The sequence below is a fragment of the Lepus europaeus genome, chromosome 13 (assembly GCF_033115175.1).
Source record: "Lepus europaeus isolate LE1 chromosome 13, mLepTim1.pri, whole genome shotgun sequence".
Lineage (NCBI taxonomy): Eukaryota > Metazoa > Chordata > Mammalia > Lagomorpha > Leporidae > Lepus > Lepus europaeus.
Window position 1 is genome coordinate 20,950,200 of NC_084839.1, and position 19,975 is coordinate 20,970,174.

Consider the following 19,975-nt stretch of genomic DNA (forward strand, 5'->3'; position numbering starts at 1 on the left):
GCCCATTATGAAGTATCAAAGAGGATGGGAACAGTATCAGAGAATTAAGGGATATTAAGAACTTTACAGAGTCAGAAGTTAAATACTACAGAACTACAAGTGTTCCACAGTATTTGCAAGGCTGAACTAGATACAAGCATCACCAGATATAAACAAATTGGGGTCTTTATTTCTTTTCATCTAATCCCCTCAAAATTAACAGATTAATGATATTCTATAGACCTTGCTATTTCCAAAGCCTTTAGAAAAATATCCTTCTCGGTAAAATTTTTAAATTATATTTAAAAACCCAGAAGGGGGAAAAAAAAATCAGACAACTCTTAAGTTAAATACAGAAAAGTAAAAAGGCTTATTAGGCTTTCTGATTCACGAGTGTATAATTACATGAATTGAGAAATCACCTGACTACATCAGATATCAATATTTGGGAATACTTTTATAATTTTTCTCCTAAGCCCTTAGTGGGGAGCCATGCTTAATTTCTAGAAAAAAATTTAAAAACACTACCAAAACAAGTTTTCTTTTTGATGCCTTACTCCATATTATCTTAAAATATTAAAACTTTCCTATTTTCTTTAAATATTCAACATACCTGTTCTAATCCCCCAGTTTTCTTTCCTAATGAAAATTCAAAAGAAATAGAGTCTGAGAAGGGCATTTAAAAATTTTAAGAGTATAAATATCAGGAAAAAAATTTAATCCCACTGTGATTTTTTTTTTTTTGTAATATAAAAACAGCTCTTCAGCAGTTTGTTACTAACTTTTAAAGTTGTATAGTAAAATACACTCTGTGAAATCAAATAACCAGATAACTCAAGTTGGAAAATAAAGCCTTGTTTTAATGAAGCGGCAACTGTCTTGTGAACAAGTGATGCCATTTGAGAACTAGAAAAATACTCACCTACGGGGTGTCTTGGATTGGTGGATGTGCAAGGTGTAGTAGAAAACAGAAAAACTGTTATAGAGAAAAAAAGACAGTAGGCCAAATTACTGAACCAACCGTTTCAAAATACCTCTGACATGACCAGCACTCTTGCACAAGTAAAATGAACAAACACCAGCATATGTGAACTGTTCATTTTGATTATTTAAACAATATATTCCATTTCCTTCTGGCCTCCTTCTTGCCCTAGACATCACAGTCCCTTATATAACTAATTTTTAAAAATTGCTTGGTTAAAAAAAATTCACAAACTACTTCCTCTAAATAATAACGATATTGAAGGCAAAAATCAGGCCACTGAAGTTAGAAGTATCATACAAGGAAGTTCCAATGACATAAACTGCAGTTACACTTACAAGAGTTCTAATCATCTCAAAAGCTAAACTTTGAAGTCAGTATTTTAGCCACCAGATTAAAATGCTGAGTGCATAAAATTTAGTATATTTTTTAAATTAAGAATTTATAGCCTCAAAATAAAGACATTTTCTTTAGAAACTGAAAACTAGAAAAAATTTAAAAACATACATTACTGAAACACAAAGGTCAAAACTAGTATCGTTTTCATTTGTTTAAAAAGCGGTTACACAAGCCGGCGCCGTGGCTCACTTGGCTAATCCTCCACCTGCGGCGCCGGCACCCCAGGTTCTAGTCCCAGTTGGGGCACTGGGTGCTAGTCTCAGTTGCTCCTCTTCCAGTCCAGCTCTCTGCTGTGGCCCGGGAGGGCAGAGGAGGATGGCCCAAGTGCTTGGGCCCTGCACCCGCATGTGAGACCAGGAGGAAGTACCCAGCTCCTGGCTTCGGATCGGCGCAGCACCGGCCGTAGTGGCCATTAGGGGAGTGAACCAATGGAAGGAAGACCTTTCTGTCTCTCTTTCACTGTCTATAACTCTCTGTCTCTCTCTCTCTCTCTCACTGTCTAACTCTGCCTGGCAAAAAAAAATAAGGGGGGGGGGGGGTGGGTTTACACAAGAAAGAAGGAAACAACTTCATCATAAAAGACTTCTAGAATAACAGTATTGTGAATATATTACAGCTACAAAATATTACAGGCAGAAGAAGTCTTGGGGTCTAAAACACTCTCAATTATGGCAAAAATTAAAAAGGAATAATAAAATAAGTTTAATTCCTTGCATTATGCCATCACAAAACATTAAAATAAATATCACTGCACTGTCACCTAGTTTATTCCACTTCTGTCCCTTTACTTCATTTACAGTCCATGTGCCTAATATTTATGGAGCATATTCTATGAAAAAAAGGCACTGTCTAGCTTCTGAAGATTCAGGACTCAAGAAATAAGGTGTCAAATTTCTTTACATGCATACAAAATCAGCCTGTTAGAACAGACATTTATACTAGTTTGGACTGCTATATTATGAATATTATAAAAACATATCATGAAAATGAAATTGCTCAAATCTTTTATTGATGTTTCATTTTCTAAAGACTTTAGGAATTTCAGTATGTGTGATATAATCTGGATAATTTATTTTATTTACAACACAAAACAAAACAAAGCCATATTATGTAGAAAAACCAAGACACCCATGTGAACAAACTCAAAAGCATCCAAAGTATATACAGACTGCTACAAAGAAGCCCAGAAACCCATTAAGCACAAGCACAAGAGAGTCCAAAATATACACATAAGTAAATATATTAATTCCTTAATGCCACTCAAACAAAAAGGATTCCCCCTGGGAATTTTCTGATACAACTTCTTTCTAAGGAAATGAAACTTCTAAAATTTCCACCCAGCCAAGACCTTATTTATCACAAAAGACCTTATTTATTTACAAACCATAAAGTACCTCCAAAGTTTTTCAAAGACCATATGTAAATCTATTAATTCAATCCTGTCTCTCTATTAATGAAAAAATAAAATACAACACATTCAGCAGTGCTTTTTTTTTCCTTCTAAGTCAGCAGTAGAAATACAGAAGGCAAAAAATACACTTAAGGATGTCAGGAAAAGGGAATCACAGATGTTGTTTTTTTAAACAACTTTCCCTACAGATACTAACGTTTCCTGCCTTGGCATAAGGCTCAATAAATCTTTCAGGCTATACCAAGGTTTTCCATTCTCCTACCAGTAACATATGTACACACATACACATACACACAAACGTAAGCACACACATGTAATACACACATACACATGCATATGTGCACACACACAGAGCAATGTTACAAACGCTGGCATTCATTTTAGTAATAAATGTCCAACTAATGTACAGTGACCCATTAAAGAGCTATTATCTCAAAAGTACTATCTCTTGAAGACCCAGAATAGTAATACTCAGAATGCATTTTAAACTACAGATTGGTAATCAGAAATTTTTAAAAGAACCCCCAATTGATTCTGATGCATGAACAACAAGAAAAACCCTATAGTAGATACTAACTCCTCTACCATTTTTCACCACAACTGATAATATTGATCAACAGCTGAGATACTCAGAAGGAGAAAAAAAAAGTTCTGTTTTACACATTCTCGCACATGAATATGCTACAAAGGACAGACTTATACAAATAAACACAATCCCCAGAGCATAAAGATTATCAAGTAGGGTACTTCCCTCACTCCAACACACTACACATCAAATATAGCCCTTCAAAGGTGATTTAAGATTTCTTACTTTAAAGACTGCCTTTTGTGTCCATGTTATGCCACTAAATATCCAACTTAATATAAGTATCTTAGAGCCTGGAGAAAAGCTTACAAGCTTAAACTGCCATAGACTGAACCCTTACATTCGACATCTATCTAGAGATGGCCCTTAAGGATATCTCCCAAGACAGGTAAGGCAAGAGAGAAGAAAACAAAGGGTGTACACTCATAGAGCAGAAGAAAAAAAAGACGGCTTTTTAATCTTTCCAGGGTTTTAGCACCTGACTCTTCTCTCAGACTTTTTTTTTTTAAACATTTATTTTATTTATTTGAAAGGCAGAGTTACAGAGGGAGAGAGCAGGCTTCCATCTGCTGGTTCACTCCCCAAATGGCCACGACAGCCAGGGCTGGGCCAGGCCAAAGCCAGGAGCCAGGAATCAGGAGCTTCCTCTGGGTTACCCATGTGTGTGCGCAAGCACTTGGGCCGTCCTCTGCTGCTTTTCCAGGTACATCAGCAAGGAATTAGATAGGAAGTAGAGAAGCCAGGACATGAACCAGTGACCAAATGAGATGCCAGCATCGCAGATGGCAGCTTTACCCAATACTCCACAATGCAGCCCCTTCCCTCAGACTTTCATACCTACTTTATAACTAGGCTTGTGAAACCTGTACATATTATTTTAAAATTTCTGAGTTTTATTATAATACAGCCTCTTTTCAGAGAATTTTATATTTTATATACATATATATATATATAAGTTTTATTTATTATTTATTTGAGATGCAGAATTACAGGGAGAGAAGGACAGAGAGGGAAGGAGAAAAAGAAAGATCGATCTTGTGCTGGATCATTCTCCTAAATGGCCGCAAGAGTCAGGGCTAGGCCAGGCCTATAGCAGCCTGGAACTCATGTGGGTGGTAAGGAATCATTTCAACTGCTTTCCCAGGCATGACAGCAGGGAACCGGATGGGAAGTGAAGCAGCCAGAACTTGAATCAGGGCTAACATAGAATGTCAGCATCACGAGTGGCGGCTTACCTGCGTGCCACAGTGTCAGCCACTATATTTTTTAAAAGACAGTATTATATTTATGAATTGAAGATGATTTAAAATAAGCACTTAAGATACAAATAAGCAGAGATTAACCAAGACAGGATTGCCCGACATACTGCCAGTGTTCAAAAGAAGTCTGGGATTCAACAATCCTGACTTTGTCCTCAGAGATGGACATCCATGTGGTAATCACTCAAGAATGAACTCTACTTCTACCCAGAAGTTCCTGGGTGTGAGCTGTGATGTCTTGTGTATTAGAGAAAGTAAAACACAACCAAAACAACAACAGAGGGTTTCTGGGGTTTTCCATGCCAAGTGACACTTCTTCCCAACCCCCCCCCCCCCAACTAATGCCAACAAAAAAGAAGCAAAAGCCAAGAAATGTAAAAGAGCTAATGGGTATGAGGTTAGAATTCACATTTAACCAATTAGGAGTCAGAAAATAAAGCCCAGGATCCCAACATAACGTTCACTACACTGCTTCCTAAGCCTTCCCTTGCCTATGTTTGCCTATGCTTGTGTTTGTGAATATGTATACATTTTAGCCATGAGGAATAACAACGGATAGGTGACTCCATATCAGTGAAAACGTTTCAGAGTGATTTATTTTGATGTAGTCAAATACATCACTAAGAGAAGACAAAATGCCAGACAATACAGTAGAGTATAAGCTAAAAAAGTTTACAGTTTCCAATTATCCAAATTCCTTCCCCAAAGCCAACAACCATTATTAACAGTTTTTTGGGATGCTCTTTCTTTCACTAATATCTCTTTCCTCTTTCCATATCAGCCCATGTAAATCTACCTCATTTTTGTGAATGAATTCACAATATTCCCTTGGATCTCAAGATATTCCATAATTTATTTTAGCCAGTTCCCCATTAAAGACTATTTAGTTTGTTGTTATGCTTTGTCTGACAATTATACCCAATGCTGTGCTAAATATCTTTGTACATTTGGCACTGAAAAACTGTAGCTAATCTATCTTCCTACACATAATTCCCAGCTCAAAAGGTACATGTACTTGAACTTTTATATATTATTCATTTTACTTTATTTTTTTAGAGACAGACAGAGATCTCCCATCTGCTGGTTCTCCCCCAAATGCCCATCACAGTCCATGCCAGCAAACACTGAAGTAAGGAGCCAGGAGCTCAACTTGGGTCTCCCATATGGGTAACAGGGACCTAAATATTTCAGCCATCCCTGCTGCCTTCCAGGATGTGCATTAGCAGGAAGCTAGAATCGAGAGAACAGCCAGGCATCCCAAGTGGTGTCCTGCCCCTGTACTTGAACTTTTAAAAGACAGTGCCAAACTATACTCCTAAATCATTGAATAAATTTACATTTGTACTTACCAAGTATGAGTATTATTACATTTTTTAAAAATCAAACCTGATTTCAGCTTTCTGTTAATGCACACTCTGGAAGGCAGCAGCAAATGGTTCGCATGCCCCAGTCCATGGTAACCATACAGGAGACTCAGACTGAGTTGCTGGCCCAAGGTTTCAGCTTGATCCAACCCCAGATATTGTGGACATTTGAGGGGTAATCCAGTAGATGGAAGATTTCTCTAGAACTCTGCCTTTCATATGAACAAAAACTTTACAGGACAATATTAGCAGCATGATTAAAAAAATAAACAGACTCTAGGAGAGTCTTAATTTCTTGTAACATCACTCACTAACTCTGTGAATTCAGCAGTTATTTAACCTATCTGGACCTCAGTTTTCTCATTAGTAAATGAGAATAATAACAATTTAATATTTTATGGTCTTGTGATGAGTAACAAAAAAATCAATATGATAACTTAGGTTAGTACCTGAAACATATAAAAAATAAAAAATAATATTTATAATATTCTTTTCTATTTTTTTTAAGAAATTTATTTATTTAAACATAAGAGTTACAGAGAGAGGAAAAAAAGCAAAAAGATGGAGATCTTCCATCCCTGGTTCACTCCCCAGGTGGTCACACTGGCCAAGTCTAGCCAGGCCAAAGCCAAGAGCCAGGAACTTCTTGGCAGGGGTCCAAGCAGTTGGGCCATCTTTCACTGCTTTTCCCAGGCCATAAGCAGGGAGCTGGATAGGAAGTGGAGTAACTGGGAGACAAACATATTAGGCAGCAGCTTTACTCATTACACCACAATACCATCCCCCTAATTCTCTTTTTCAATTTTTCACTAGTCAATTCTGAGAAATTGACTCAGAGAATATGCCAGTAGAATGCAACCAAAGTAACTGATCTTATAAGAAATTATATGTTACAAAGCATTTTTAGAGAGATCTCTTTCTTTGCAGGAAACAACATACACATATTAATTAAAAGTTATTATATATACAACTATACATATGATATAGATCTAATTTTATATGAATGTCAACATATTTATATAAATATATGTAATGTATTTTCAGTTTCAATTATTGATTTGGATGCTAATAGTATCTTATAACTCATGTGTTCTACTTGAAAGGACTGTGGACTTCAGAATTTGACATCAGTGATACTATTAAAGATCTTCTGCAGAAAAAAAATCAAAACTGATAGTTTTTTTCATTTGTACGTGAGGCTAAGAATCTTCAAATTTTTATTAGTTGTATTTTCTTTTTCTTCTGTAAATGGCAGGCTCTTATTTTGCCAATTTTTGTGTTAGGTTATTATTCTTTTTCTTACTGATTTTAAGATAGTTTTGAGTAGTTAGGAAAATTGTCCTTGATTCGTCTGTTACAAATATACTTTTACCCAAGCTTTGTTCATTAATTTTATTTAAAGAATGCTTTTTTCCAGGTGTAATTTAAAATTTTATACAGTGAAATTCCTTCACATCTCTATGTTCTGGCTTTTGTGCCTTGCTTAAAAATTACTGTCTCAAACAGAGGATAATAAATATATAGACCTTGTGAATTTTCCTAGCACTTTTATCCTTCTACTAATAACCTACTATTTATTTTGGGATATAGAAAAAGGTAGGAAATTCAGTTCTGTTTTGTTTTTCATTTGCCACTATTACAGCAACCCAGTTTTCTAAGATCATTTATTAAATAACCCATTTCTTCCATCTACTGATATGAAATGTATTCATTGTCTTGGTCATGCTATTCAGAAATCTAAGTTTGAATTCTCTTTTCTGTTCTATCATTTTATCTATCTACCCTACAAAGGTACAAATGCTTTATAACTGCAAGTTTATTATACTACAAAAATCTGTTAGGGCTCCTTCATTATTTTTTCCCATTAGAAAAATCTGATAAGGCTCTGTTCTTACACTTTTTTCTTTTTTGTTTTTTTCTGCTATTCTCACATTTATTTTACAGAAGAAACACAGAACTCTTTTAAATTTCTGCCCTAAAATTTGGGAGACATTCAGTTTAATTACATTAACTTAGAAATCATCACAGCTCTCTGTTTCTAGTCTTACCATCCAATAGCTATCAATAAGGAAGAGCAGCAGTAGTAGAGATAAGCATGGTTATAACCAACAATTGCTGAGTACTATAAGCCAGACCTATTTGATGAGCTTATTTTAATGCTCAAAATAATCTCATGGTAAGTATCACTATTTCCATTTCAAGGATAAGAAAATCAAAGCTCTAAGGGATAAGCAGTTTGTCCAAGGTCACAACCAATAAATATGGTAGCTGAGATTTTAATCTGTTGTAAATTGACTTCACTCCGCACTCTGAATTGCAGTACAGTAACTACAAACAAGATGTGACTTTCATTTATTAAAGTTTTCTTTGTTTAGGTCCTGCATATTAATTGTTTCAGTTGAATCCTCGGTAAACTTAGTTGCTATTTTAAATGAGACCTCTTCTTCCACTATATTTCTAACTTGATATAATCTGTGTAAAAGAAAACTATAGATTTATTTTATTTTAATTTTAATTTTTTTTATTTTTTGACAGGCAGAGTGGACAGTGAGAGAGAGAGACAGAGAGAAAGGTCTTCCTTTGCCGTTGGTTCACCCTCCAATGACCGCCACGGCTGGCGCGCTGCGGCCAGCACACTGCGCTGATCCGAAGGCAGGAGCCAGGTGCTTCTCCTGGTCTCCCATGGGGTGCAGGGCCCAAGCACTTGAGCCATCCTCCACTGCACTCCCGGGCCACAGCAGAGAGCTGGCCTGGAAGAGGGGCAGCCAGGACAGAACCGGCGCCCCGACCGGGACTAGAACCTGGTGTGCCGGCACCACAAGGCAGAGGATTAGCCTAGTGAGCCACGGCGCCGGCCAGAAAACTATAGATTTTTGAACATTAACTTTGAAACCACCTACCTCATACAATTGTCTTATTGTCCCTAATGTTTTAGTTGACATTGTAAGTTTTCAAAATACACAATTATTTCATAAGTACATATTTATAACTTCAATGTATCCTTTCTAATATTTATAACTCTAAATGTCTAAATTAATATTGCATGCATCTGTAATTGTACATTACTCTTGCTACTAGATTCCATTTATAATATTTTCTTCATGATCACTGCCTAAGTGAAATTAGTCTACAGTTTTCTTTACATTTCTTTGAAAGGTTTGGTACTGCTGTTTCTGATAATGTCACAGCTTTCTTACTTGCTCTTGTATTTTGTGGAGCTTTTGGCTTTATTTACAATTTATTTGTTTGCATGAGAGGCGAAGAGAAAGAGAGAGCTCCTATCCACTGTGGGCTCCCCAGATGCCCACAATGACTAGAACTTGGCCAGGCTGGGAACTGGGGACTAGATCCGGGTTCCCCATGTGGGCAGCAGAAATCAAATTAGCTGAGCCATCATCACCACCTCCCAAGGTCTGCATTAGCAGAAGACTGGAATCAAGGGCAAGAGTCAGAGACCAGAGCCAGGCACTCCAACATGGGACACAGGCGTCCCAGCCACTACACCAAACACTCAGGCCTTTTCCCACACTCTGGAAAACTTTAAACAGCATTAAAGTTAACTTATCCTTTAATATTAAAATAATTCACCTGTGAAACTGCCCAGATGTAGTGCTTTTATGGCACTTGCTCAATTTTCTCTTCCATGATTAGTGTCTATGTGGGTTCTTTCTTTTATCAAATCAATTTTCATAATTTATATTTTCCTAGTGAATATTTTGATTCATTTTAAATGGTATCAGATAGTTCTCTTACCTGCATCAATCTGTAATAACTTTCTTACTAAAAGGAAAGATATGAGCAAACATATAAATCAACATTACTGGAAAAGACTCACATCCAAGATGATGAGTTAAACATATCAAAGCAGGAGCAAAATAACTGGCATTCGGCCTTTTATTCAGGTCATAGGTTTTGGAAATAAATCTATAAATGGGGCTTTGTAATAGTGAAGTTCTACTAGGATGTTCATACCCAGAGAACTGTGAATTAAACAGAAATTGAACCACTATGAACTGTTTTTAAAATATTTATTTCTTGCTATAAGGTAGGGAATGGTTTTCAGTTAGTTACAGTATATTTATTAAGTATTCATGAGTACTAAATGTAGTTTAAAAAAAACTATGTGAAGTACTTTTATAAGTTATTATTCCTGTTACCTAAACTCTAAAAGTAGGCTAAATATCAGAGTACAAAATGACATTGTTCTAATTGATTAGAAATGTTATTATGAAAGCATTTAATGAATAAGCACTTACTATGAGCTAGACTCTGTCAGAGATACAGAAATGGTTAAGGCATAGTCTTGTAGTTCAAGAAACATATTCCCCTCATCTCTAGTTCCAACATGACATACTTATAATATATTCATGATTATATATATAAAAACTTCAGGAAATATAAATAGCACCACTAGAACTTTGCTTCACAGAAGAGCAAATATAAAATAGTTGAAAATCAAATATCGAATACATTTAACTGTTGATACAAATATCCATAATTTTTGAGCTGCTCTGAGTATTCAATACTAATATTAAATCCTGACATCTTAAATTGAATATAATTTCCTTTTCTATGATAAGGTCCTATGTAATGAAACAGGACATTAACATCTTAGCAAAGATGGACATGAAAAGAACAATGAACTCACTTTAAAATATAGCAAAAGCATCTTCTCCTCCAATATCAGAATGTTAATGGAAAACAAATAAAAACTTAATATCCTTTTTATCATTCTTTGAAAAAATCTTATCTATAAACTCTATACAATATATATATAAAACCAAGATATAAGCAATGTACTTTAATATGTTAGAAACCTACCTGTGCACATGATTCTTCAGGTGTTTTGGCACTAACTGAATAAAGTGCTGGGAGATCTAGTCTATGCACAGAGAATCTTTCTAAAGTATGCAGAAGCGCTGGAGCAAGGTGAGAAGTTTGACCTGAACCTCGTTCTCCAGACAGCAATAATCGTGGCCTGTAAGAGGTTGGCTGATGATACGGTGACCTGTAATACACATAAGACATAATGACTTCAAAACCACACATTCTGAAGACAGATATAAAAGAGTGCACAAATATATTTACATTAAAAGAATGTAACTACAAATTAACAGAATTTTATCAAAATAGTGATTTTTTTCTTTAATCATGATTTTAAAATCTTTGATCATTTTAATAACCAAGATGTCCCAAAAAATCTACTCTAAAAGAAAGTTAAGCTACCTTGGTATTCATCCTTTAATATCACATATAGTAACTTGGGGATGCATCAGACTGTGGCATTTAGTTATTAATTACTCAAGATGAAATGCTAAGAAGTCCGCTTCTCCAATAAAGAGAAGGTTCTAAAGGTTACTCTAAATGTAGAATTTTTTTTTAAAAAATGGTTGAGATGCTAAATTTAATGTTATGCATATTCCCTCCCTGCTCTAGTCTAAATGTGTCTCCCACAAATTAGTATGCTGAAATAATTGTTACATGACAGTTTCATGAGATGGAACCTCTAGGAGGCAATTAAGTGGACAAGTGACCTTATAAAAGGGCTTGAGGGAACTAGGCGGCCTCTAGGCGGCTTCTGCCATGTGAGGACACAGAGCTGCTCAAGAGCAACACCAGAGGATGAAAATACATTAAACCAAACATTAATTTTGTAAAAAAAAGAAAAAATTTGTATTTTCAAGATTCTATAATAATATTAAAATAATAAATGAAACAAGCTTATCTACATCATTATAGTAGTGCTGGAAATTCTAAATGTAATACAATAAGAATAAAAGCAAATTAAAAGTGAAACTAATGGAAAGAAATTGGGGAAAAAACGGTATGTGTAAAGGATATGCTTATACACTAGATAATCCAAGAGAACCACTAATAAGTATCAGCAAAAAGAAACAAAACCAAGGACAGAAATAGAAAAATTAATTAATAATTTCCTAAATATGAACAATAACCAATGTAAAAATAAGTAAGAAGTTTTTATTCACAACTACAAAAACAAGATGAAAAGGAAAAATATCAAGTAATAATCTTAGCAAAAAAAATGTGAAACTAAGACTCAACTCCAAAGCTAAATACCTAAAGATGACAATTCTCCGAAAAACATTTAAATTTTATCCATTTAAAAATATCAAATCAGGCCAGCACCGCGGCTCAGTAAGCTAATCCTCTGCCTGCGGCACTGGCACCCCGGATTCTAGTCCCGGTCGGGGCGCCGAATTCTGTCCCGATTGCCCCTCTTCCAGGCCAGCTCTCTGCTGTGGCCCAGGAGTGCAGTGGAGGATGGCCCAAGTTCTCTCCCTGCACCCGCATGGGAGACCAGGAGAAGCACCTGGCTCCTGGCTTCAGATCAGCGTGATGCGCTGGCCGCAGCGCGCCGGCCGCGGCAGCCATTGGAGGGTGAACCAACGGTAAAGGAAGACCTTTCTCTCTGTCTGTCTGTCTGTCTCTCTCTCTCTCTCTCACTGTCCACTCTACCTGTCCAAAAAAAAATCAAATCAAAATTTCAAAAGAATCTAGGGGAAGAGGTTAACACTTATTTTCAACATTTATCTGAAAGAATACTCAAATAAGAATATCAAGAAAATTTTAGAAAAGCATCCTAATGATTTTAGAGCATCCAAACATATTTTAGTAACAAGAATTTCATACAGATCTCTTGGTAAATTTTCATAAAAACTCCATGAAATTTATCATTTCATTTATTAAACAGCTGAGGAAACCACAGCTCAGGGAAGTTGAATACAAGATTACACACCTAAAGGCAAGAGTTCAAATTCTAATTATAGGGGCTAGCGCTGTGGTGCAGTGGTTTAATGCCCTGGCTTGAAGCGCCAGCATCCCATACGGGCGCCAGTTCTAGTCCCGGCTGCTCCACTTCTGATCCAGCTCTCTGCTATGGCCTGGGAAAGCAGTAGAAGATGGCCCAAGTGCTTGGGCCCCTGCACCCACATGGGAGACCCAGAAGAAGTTCCTGGCTCCTGGCTTTGGATCAGTGCAGCTCCAGCCGCTGTGACCAACTAGGGAGTGAACCATCGGATGGAAGACCTCTCTCTCTCTCTCCCTCTCCCTCTCCTCTCTGTGTAAGTCTTTCAAATAAATAAATACATCTTTTTAAAAATTCTGATTATATGGCCGGCGCCATGGCTTAACAGGCTAATCCTCCGCCTTGCGGCGCCGGCACACCAGGTTCTAGTCCCGGTCGGGGCGCCGGATTCTGTCCCGGTTGCCCCTCTTCCAGGCCAGCTCTCTGCTGTGGCCCGGGAGTGCAGTGGAGGATGGCCCAAGTCCTTGGGCCCTGCACCCCATGGGAGACCAGGATAAACCCCTGGCTCCTGCCATCGGATCAACGCAGTGCGCCGACTGCAGCGCGCCGGCCGCGGCGGCCATTTGAGGGTGAACCAACGGCAAAGGAAGACCTTTCTCTCTGTCTCTCTCTCTCACTGTCCACTCTACATGTCAAAAAAAAAAAAAAAATTCTGATTATAAAACCCGGATTACTGCACCACTATGTTAAGAAATGACCTACTTTTTGTTGAAACAATTTATAAATATGGAGCCGGCACTGTGGCACGATGGGTTAAAGCCCTGGCCTTAAGTACCGGCATCCCACATGGGCGCCGGTTCTAGTCCCGGCTGCTCCTCTTCCAATCCAGCTCTCTGCCATGGCCTGGAAAAGCAGTAGAAGATGGCCCAAGTGCTTGGGCCCCTGCACCCACGTGGAAGACCTGGAAGAAGCTCCTGGCTCCTGGCTTCGGAACAGCACAGCTCCAGTCGTTGCAGCCATCTGGGGAATGAACCAGCAGATGGAAGACCTCTCTCTGTTTCTACCTCTCTCTGTAACTCTGTCTTTCAAATAAATAAAATAATTATTTTTAGAAAACATATTAGAAATAACAATTAGTAAAATGTAGAGTAAGCCAAAGAAAGGAAACAACAACAACAACAACAACAAAAAATGGAACTTCAGAGCCAGCACTGGGGTACAGTGGATTAAGCTGCACTGTTCCAAGTCCCAGCTGCTCCAGTTCCAACCCAGCTCCCTGTTAATGTGCTTGGGAAAGCAGCAGAGGATGATCCAAGTACTTGGGCCCCTTCATCGTCATGGGAGACCTGGATAAAACTCCTGGCTCCTGGCTTCAGCCTGGCCCAGTCCTGGCTTTTGCAGCCATTTGGGGAGTGAACCAGTGGATGGAAGCTCTCTCTCTCTCTCTACACCTCTCCCTCTCTGTGTATCTCTGCCTTTCAAATAAGTAAAATTTAAAAAAAAAAAAAAAGCAATGGAATATAACAGGCAGTCTAAGAAACAAATTATAGTGATTGGAAAAAGGTTCTGCTAAGGTAATCCAGGCCTGAGATGCTAATGACAGACTATTTAAATAAGAATGGTTTCAGAGGCCAGAAGGTTAGTACTCTGCCTTAGGCACTGGCATCCCAAACAGGCACCTGTTCTAGTCCCAGCTGCTCCTCTTCCGATCCAGCTCTCTGCCATGGCCTGGGAAAGCAGTAGAAGATGGCCCAAGTGCTTGGGCCCCTGCACCCACGTGGGAGACCAGGAAGAGGCACCTGGCTCCTGGCTTCGGATCAGTGCAGCTCCGGCTGTTGTGGCAATTTGGGGAGTGAACCAATGGATGGAAGACCTTTCTGTCTCTTCCTCTCACTGTCTGTAACTCTACCTCTCAAATAAATAATAAAATCTTAACAACAACAACAAAAAAAATGGTTTCAGAGAAAGGAAGAGGGAATATAGGTAGAGATGAGGCATTTTGGTAAGAAAAATCAGCAGGCCTTGGTCAATGACTATATGTAGAAAGGAAGAAAAAGAATGAAGTTGAGGATGATGTCAAATTCTAGCTGGGACAACTGAATGGATGATTGGATGATTCACAGGAAAAGAAGGGGAGATACAGTCGAGTTACACAAGGAAAGATGTGTGACACAACAAGAGAGAAACAGGCAGCTGGACAGGGTCTAAGGTGTAAGACTAGCTAGTCTTAAAAAGAATATGGTGGTCGTTAATATGAAGATTAAAAATTAAGAAAATGGAAATAATGACACATTATTTTTTAAAGATTTATTTATCTGAACAGAATTAGAGAGAGAGAGAGAGAGAAGGAGAGAGAGCGAGATCTTCCAACCACTGGTTCACTACCCAAATGTCCACAATAGAGAGAGCTAGACCAGTTCAAAGCCAGAAGCCAGGATTCCCCATATGGGTGCAGGAGCCCATCTGGAAGAATCTGGATTCTTCCAGATCCCGGAGATGGGTGCAGGGGCCCAAGGACTTGGGCCATTTTCTGCTGCTTTCCAAGGCGCATCAGCAGGAAGCTGGATCGGAACTGGAGCAGCCAGGACTTAAACTGGTACCCATATGGGATGCCAGCACTAAGGCAGCGGCTTTACCCACTACGCCACAGCACCAGCCCCAATAATGACATATATTTATCTGTTAGACTGATAAAGATTAACTTTAATATCCATTATTAGTGAGATGATGTGAGAATTGGTATTTCTATAAACGGTAGGAATGAGAACAAAAGCACAAATTTTTCAAAAGTATATTTGATAGGTCTTAACATGCCAAAATGTCAGTCTAAAAATATTCTGTGGCTCATCCCACTCCTAATGACTGTCTAATTTCTTACCAATTCTCTATATTTTTCCATAGTATTTGTCTTCTAACATTCTCTGTCATGTGTGCATATATACACCCTATTTCTCTATTACATTTATTGTTTTAGTATTTGTTTCCTCCATCTAAACTTAGTTCACTTTGTTCAATGACATATCCTAAGTCCCTAGCATAAGGTCTGGTACATAACAGACACTTTTTTTACAAAAAATCTGAATGACTGAATGAATTTAAGAAAGAGCAAATGAGGGGACAGCATTGTGGTGGAGCAGGCTAAGCCACCACCCGCAACCCCAGCACTCCATATGAGAACTGGCTCAAGTCCCAGCTGCTCCACTTCCAATCCAGCTCCTTTCTGGTATACCTGGTAAGGTAGCAGCTCTCACCCATGTGGGGGACCCAGATAAAGTCCCAGGCTCCTGGCTTCAGCTGGCCCAGCCCTGGCTGTTGCAGCCATTTGGGGCATAAACCAGCAAATGAAAACTCTCTCTGTGTCTCTTCCTCTTTCTCTTTCTCTCAGTAACTCTGCTTTGCAAATAAATAAATATATTTTTTTAAATATAGAACAAACTATCCAAACAAACATGAAATACTATTTTCATCTCTCTGGAGGGGAATGATTTAAAAGACAAACAATGCTCAGAACTGACAAGGCTACAGGAAATATAGTACTGTTATACACGAGTGGTGGAAAGGTAACTTGGTACAACCTTTCTAGAAAGCAATTCAACAAACTGTTTCAAAGTTTTAAATGTATACAGCTTTTGGGGCAGCAGCTTGGCCCAGCAGGTAAGACACCAGTCAAGATGCTTGGGTTCCATATGGGAGTACCTAGGTTTCACAGCTACCTCCTGCTCCGGACTCCAGCTTCCTACTAATGCAGACCTGGCAGGCGATGACATTGGCTCAAACATTTGGGCTTCTGCCCCCCATCTGTGATAGAGTTCCCAGCTCCCAGATTCAGCCATAGTCCAGTCCTAGCTGTTGCAGACATATGGGAGTAAACCAGCTCTCCTTCTCTCTCTCTCTGGCTATCTGCCTCCCAAGTATTTTTTATTGTTATTATTTAAAAAAAAAAAAAAAAGAATAAGGGTAGGGATTGTGGTACATCATGTTAAGACTTTACTTGGGACATCCACAACCCATACCAGAGTGCCTGGAAAGGAGTCCTAGCTCCACTTCTAATACAGCTTCTTGCTAATGTGCCTGCATGCATATCATCATGGCCTATGTCCTTTATTTCCCACAACCCACACAGTAGACCCAGATGGAGTTCTTGGTTCCTGGCATCAGCCTGGTCTAGACCTGGTCATTGTAAGGTAATTGAGGAGTGAAGCAATACGTGAAAGATCTCTTTCTCGTTCTCTCTCACTCACTCTCGCGCTCTCTCTCTCAGTGTGTGTGCACGCACACATGTGAGTCTCACTCTTCCATTTAAATAAATTTTAAAAACATTTTTTGGTCCAGCACCGTGGTTCACTTGGCTAATCCTCCACCTGCGGCGCCAGCACCCCAGGGTTCTAGTCCTGATTGGGGCGCCGGGTACTAGTCCAGGTTGCAACTCTTCCAGTCCAGCTCTGCTGTGGCCCGGGAGGGCAGTGGATGGCCCAAGTGCTTGGGGCCCTGCACCCTCATGGGAGACCAGGAGAAAGCACCCGGCTCCTGGCTTCAGATCAGCATAGCGCCGGCCGTGGCGGCCATTAGGAGAGTGAACCAACAGAAGGAAGACCTTTCTCTCTGTCTCTCTCTCACTGTCTATAACTCTCTCTCTCTCTCTCTCTCTCTAACTCCGCCTGGCAATTAAAAAAAAAAAACAAAAAACATTTTTGGGGGGGCTGGCGCTGTGGTGTAGCAGGTAAAGCCACTGCAATGCAGTGCCGGCATCCCAGATGAGCACCAGCTCAAGTCCCGACTGCTCCACGTCCGATCTACCTCTCTACTATGGCCTGGGAAAGCAGTGGAAGATGGCCCAAGTGCTTGGGCACCTACACCCATGGGGAGACCTGGAAAAAGTTCCTGGCTCCTGGCTTCAGATCAGTGTAGCTCCAGCTGTTGTGGTCATCTGGGGAGTGAACCAGCGGATGGAAGATCTCTCTCTCAATCTCTGCCTCTGCCTCTTTGTAACTTTGAATAAATAAATAAATCTTTAAAATTTTTTTAAATTTAAAAATAAGCAAATAAATGCATATACCTCTTGACACAGCAATTGTAGTTCTTAAAATTTACCATAAAGCTCAAAATCAGATAATAATGTAAAGATGTAGAGTTAGAAAGATGTTTATCACAGCACTGTTTATAAAAGAGTAAACTGAAAACTTCAAATGTTATCAATAAGGGTCTATAAATTATGGAAAAGACCTTTCTCTCTATCTCTCTCTCTCACTGTCCACTCTGCCTGTCAAAAAAAAAAAATTTATGGAATATCAAAAAAATAAGATATAATGCAGCTATTTTTTTTTTAATTTGACAGGTAGAGTTATAGACTGTGAGAGAGAGAGACAGAGAGACAGAGACAGAGAGAAAGGTTTTCCTTCCGTTGGTTCACTCCCCAAATGGCCACCACGGCCAGCGCGCTACACCGATCCGAAGCCAGGAGCCAGGTGCTTCTTCCTGGTCTCCCATGCAGGTGCAGGGCCCCAAGCACTTGGGCCATCCTCCACTGCCCTCCTGGGCCACAGCAGAGAGCTGGACTGGAAGAGGGGCAACTGGGACTAGAACCAAGCACCCATATGGGATGCCAGCGCCACAGGCAGAGGATTAACCTAGTGAGCCACAGCGCCGGCCCCTTACAATGCAGCTATCTTAAAAGAATGATATTAAATATAGACTGATAGGAAAAACATTCCCAACACAGAAAAAAAAAGTTACATTAACACTTTATAGGAGGATATAATCTCCATAAAATAATGTGCTTGTCTATTTATACATATAGAGAAAACATGGAAGTGTGGTCACCAAAATCTTTTTTTTTTTTAATTTATTTTATTTATTTGAAAGATGGAGTCACAGAAAGAGGCAGAGGCAGAGAGAGCTCTTCCATCTGCTGGTTCACTCCCCAGTTGGCTGCAATGGCTGGAGCTGCACTGATCCGTAGACAGCAGCCAGAAGCTTCTCCTGAGCCTCCCACATGGGTGCAGGGGCCCAAGGACTTGGGCCATCTTCCACTGCCTTTCCAGGCCATAGCCGAGAGCTGGATCAGAAGAGGAGCAGCCGGGACTAGAACCAGCGCCCACATGGAATGCTGGTGTCACAGCACCGGCCCCACTCACCAAAGCTTTAACAAATATTACCTTAAGCTTTAATTTTTACTTTCTTCTTTATTACTTGAATTTTCTACAGAGTATATCATCTTTCTTATCACAAAAAAACAAAGCTGCTTTCATTTGGGAAAAACCTCATAAAGCTGTGTTTCTAATCCCCTTATGGTAAGATAAAGCAAAAAAGAAAACATCGTAATCATAAAGTTTCTCTACCAGATTGGTAGACCTTAATTATCTTGATTTCTACTTTATCTTAAATCTAAAAAAAAATATACAAAAATGGTTTCAACATTTCAATAAGCAGACTATTCCCAGAATCCCAGCAGCTATAACAGCCTAGGCCAGTGTGACTGCAAGCAAGCACTATCATCAGGCTTTCTTGATGCCTAGTACTTTCTCCACACTGATCTAGCACACTAACACATGTTGCTCAAACATAAATAACAGGGCCAGCACCACGGCTCAATAGGCTAATCCTCCACCTTGTGGCACCGGCACCCCGGGTTCTAGTCCCGGTCGGGGCGCCGGATTCTGTCCCGGTTGCCCCTCTTCCAGGCCAGTTCTCTGCTGTGGCCCGGGAGTGCAGTGGAGGATGACCCAAGTGCTTGGGCCCTGTACCCGCATGGGAGACCAGGAGAAGCACCTGGCTCCTGCCTTCGGATCAGCACAGTGCACCGGCCACAGCGTGCCGGCCATGCCGGCCATTGGAGGGTGAACCAACAACAAAGGAAGACCTTTCTCTCTGTCTCTCTCTCTCTCTCACTGTCCACTCTGACTGTAAAACAAAACAAAACAAAACAAAAATACCATAAATAACAACACAAAGACCCTCACAATGTGTAGCCCTTACTAAAGTTCATTATTCTAAGGAGTTTGCTTCTTGGAGAGTGTGAAAAATCATTCTACTCAGCTTACCCCAAGAAGCAATAATATTCCCTGTCTAACTACTATGCTCAAAAAATAATGTGGAAAAATATGATCCCAGGAAACAGCTGGAGACTGGCTTTGGCACATGCAAGCAGCATGATCATTCATAATTAAACTCTTTTGTGCTTCAATTCCCTCATCTAAAAAATGACAGTGTAAATAAATGCTTAAGAGGCC

General features: G+C 39.4%; 1 protein-coding gene across 2 annotated transcripts in view; it reads right to left on the minus strand.

The window, feature by feature from the left end:
- ATAD2B (ATPase family AAA domain containing 2B) overlaps window positions 1-19,975 on the minus strand; it is a 207,040-nt gene that overhangs the window by 69,292 nt on the left and 117,773 nt on the right. For both annotated transcript variants that reach the window (XM_062209028.1, XM_062209027.1), the window contains exon 18: window positions 10,802-10,988. In XM_062209028.1, coding sequence (XP_062065012.1) covers window positions 10,802-10,988 — 187 coding nt within the window. The remainder of the gene's footprint in view (window positions 1-10,801; window positions 10,989-19,975) is intronic.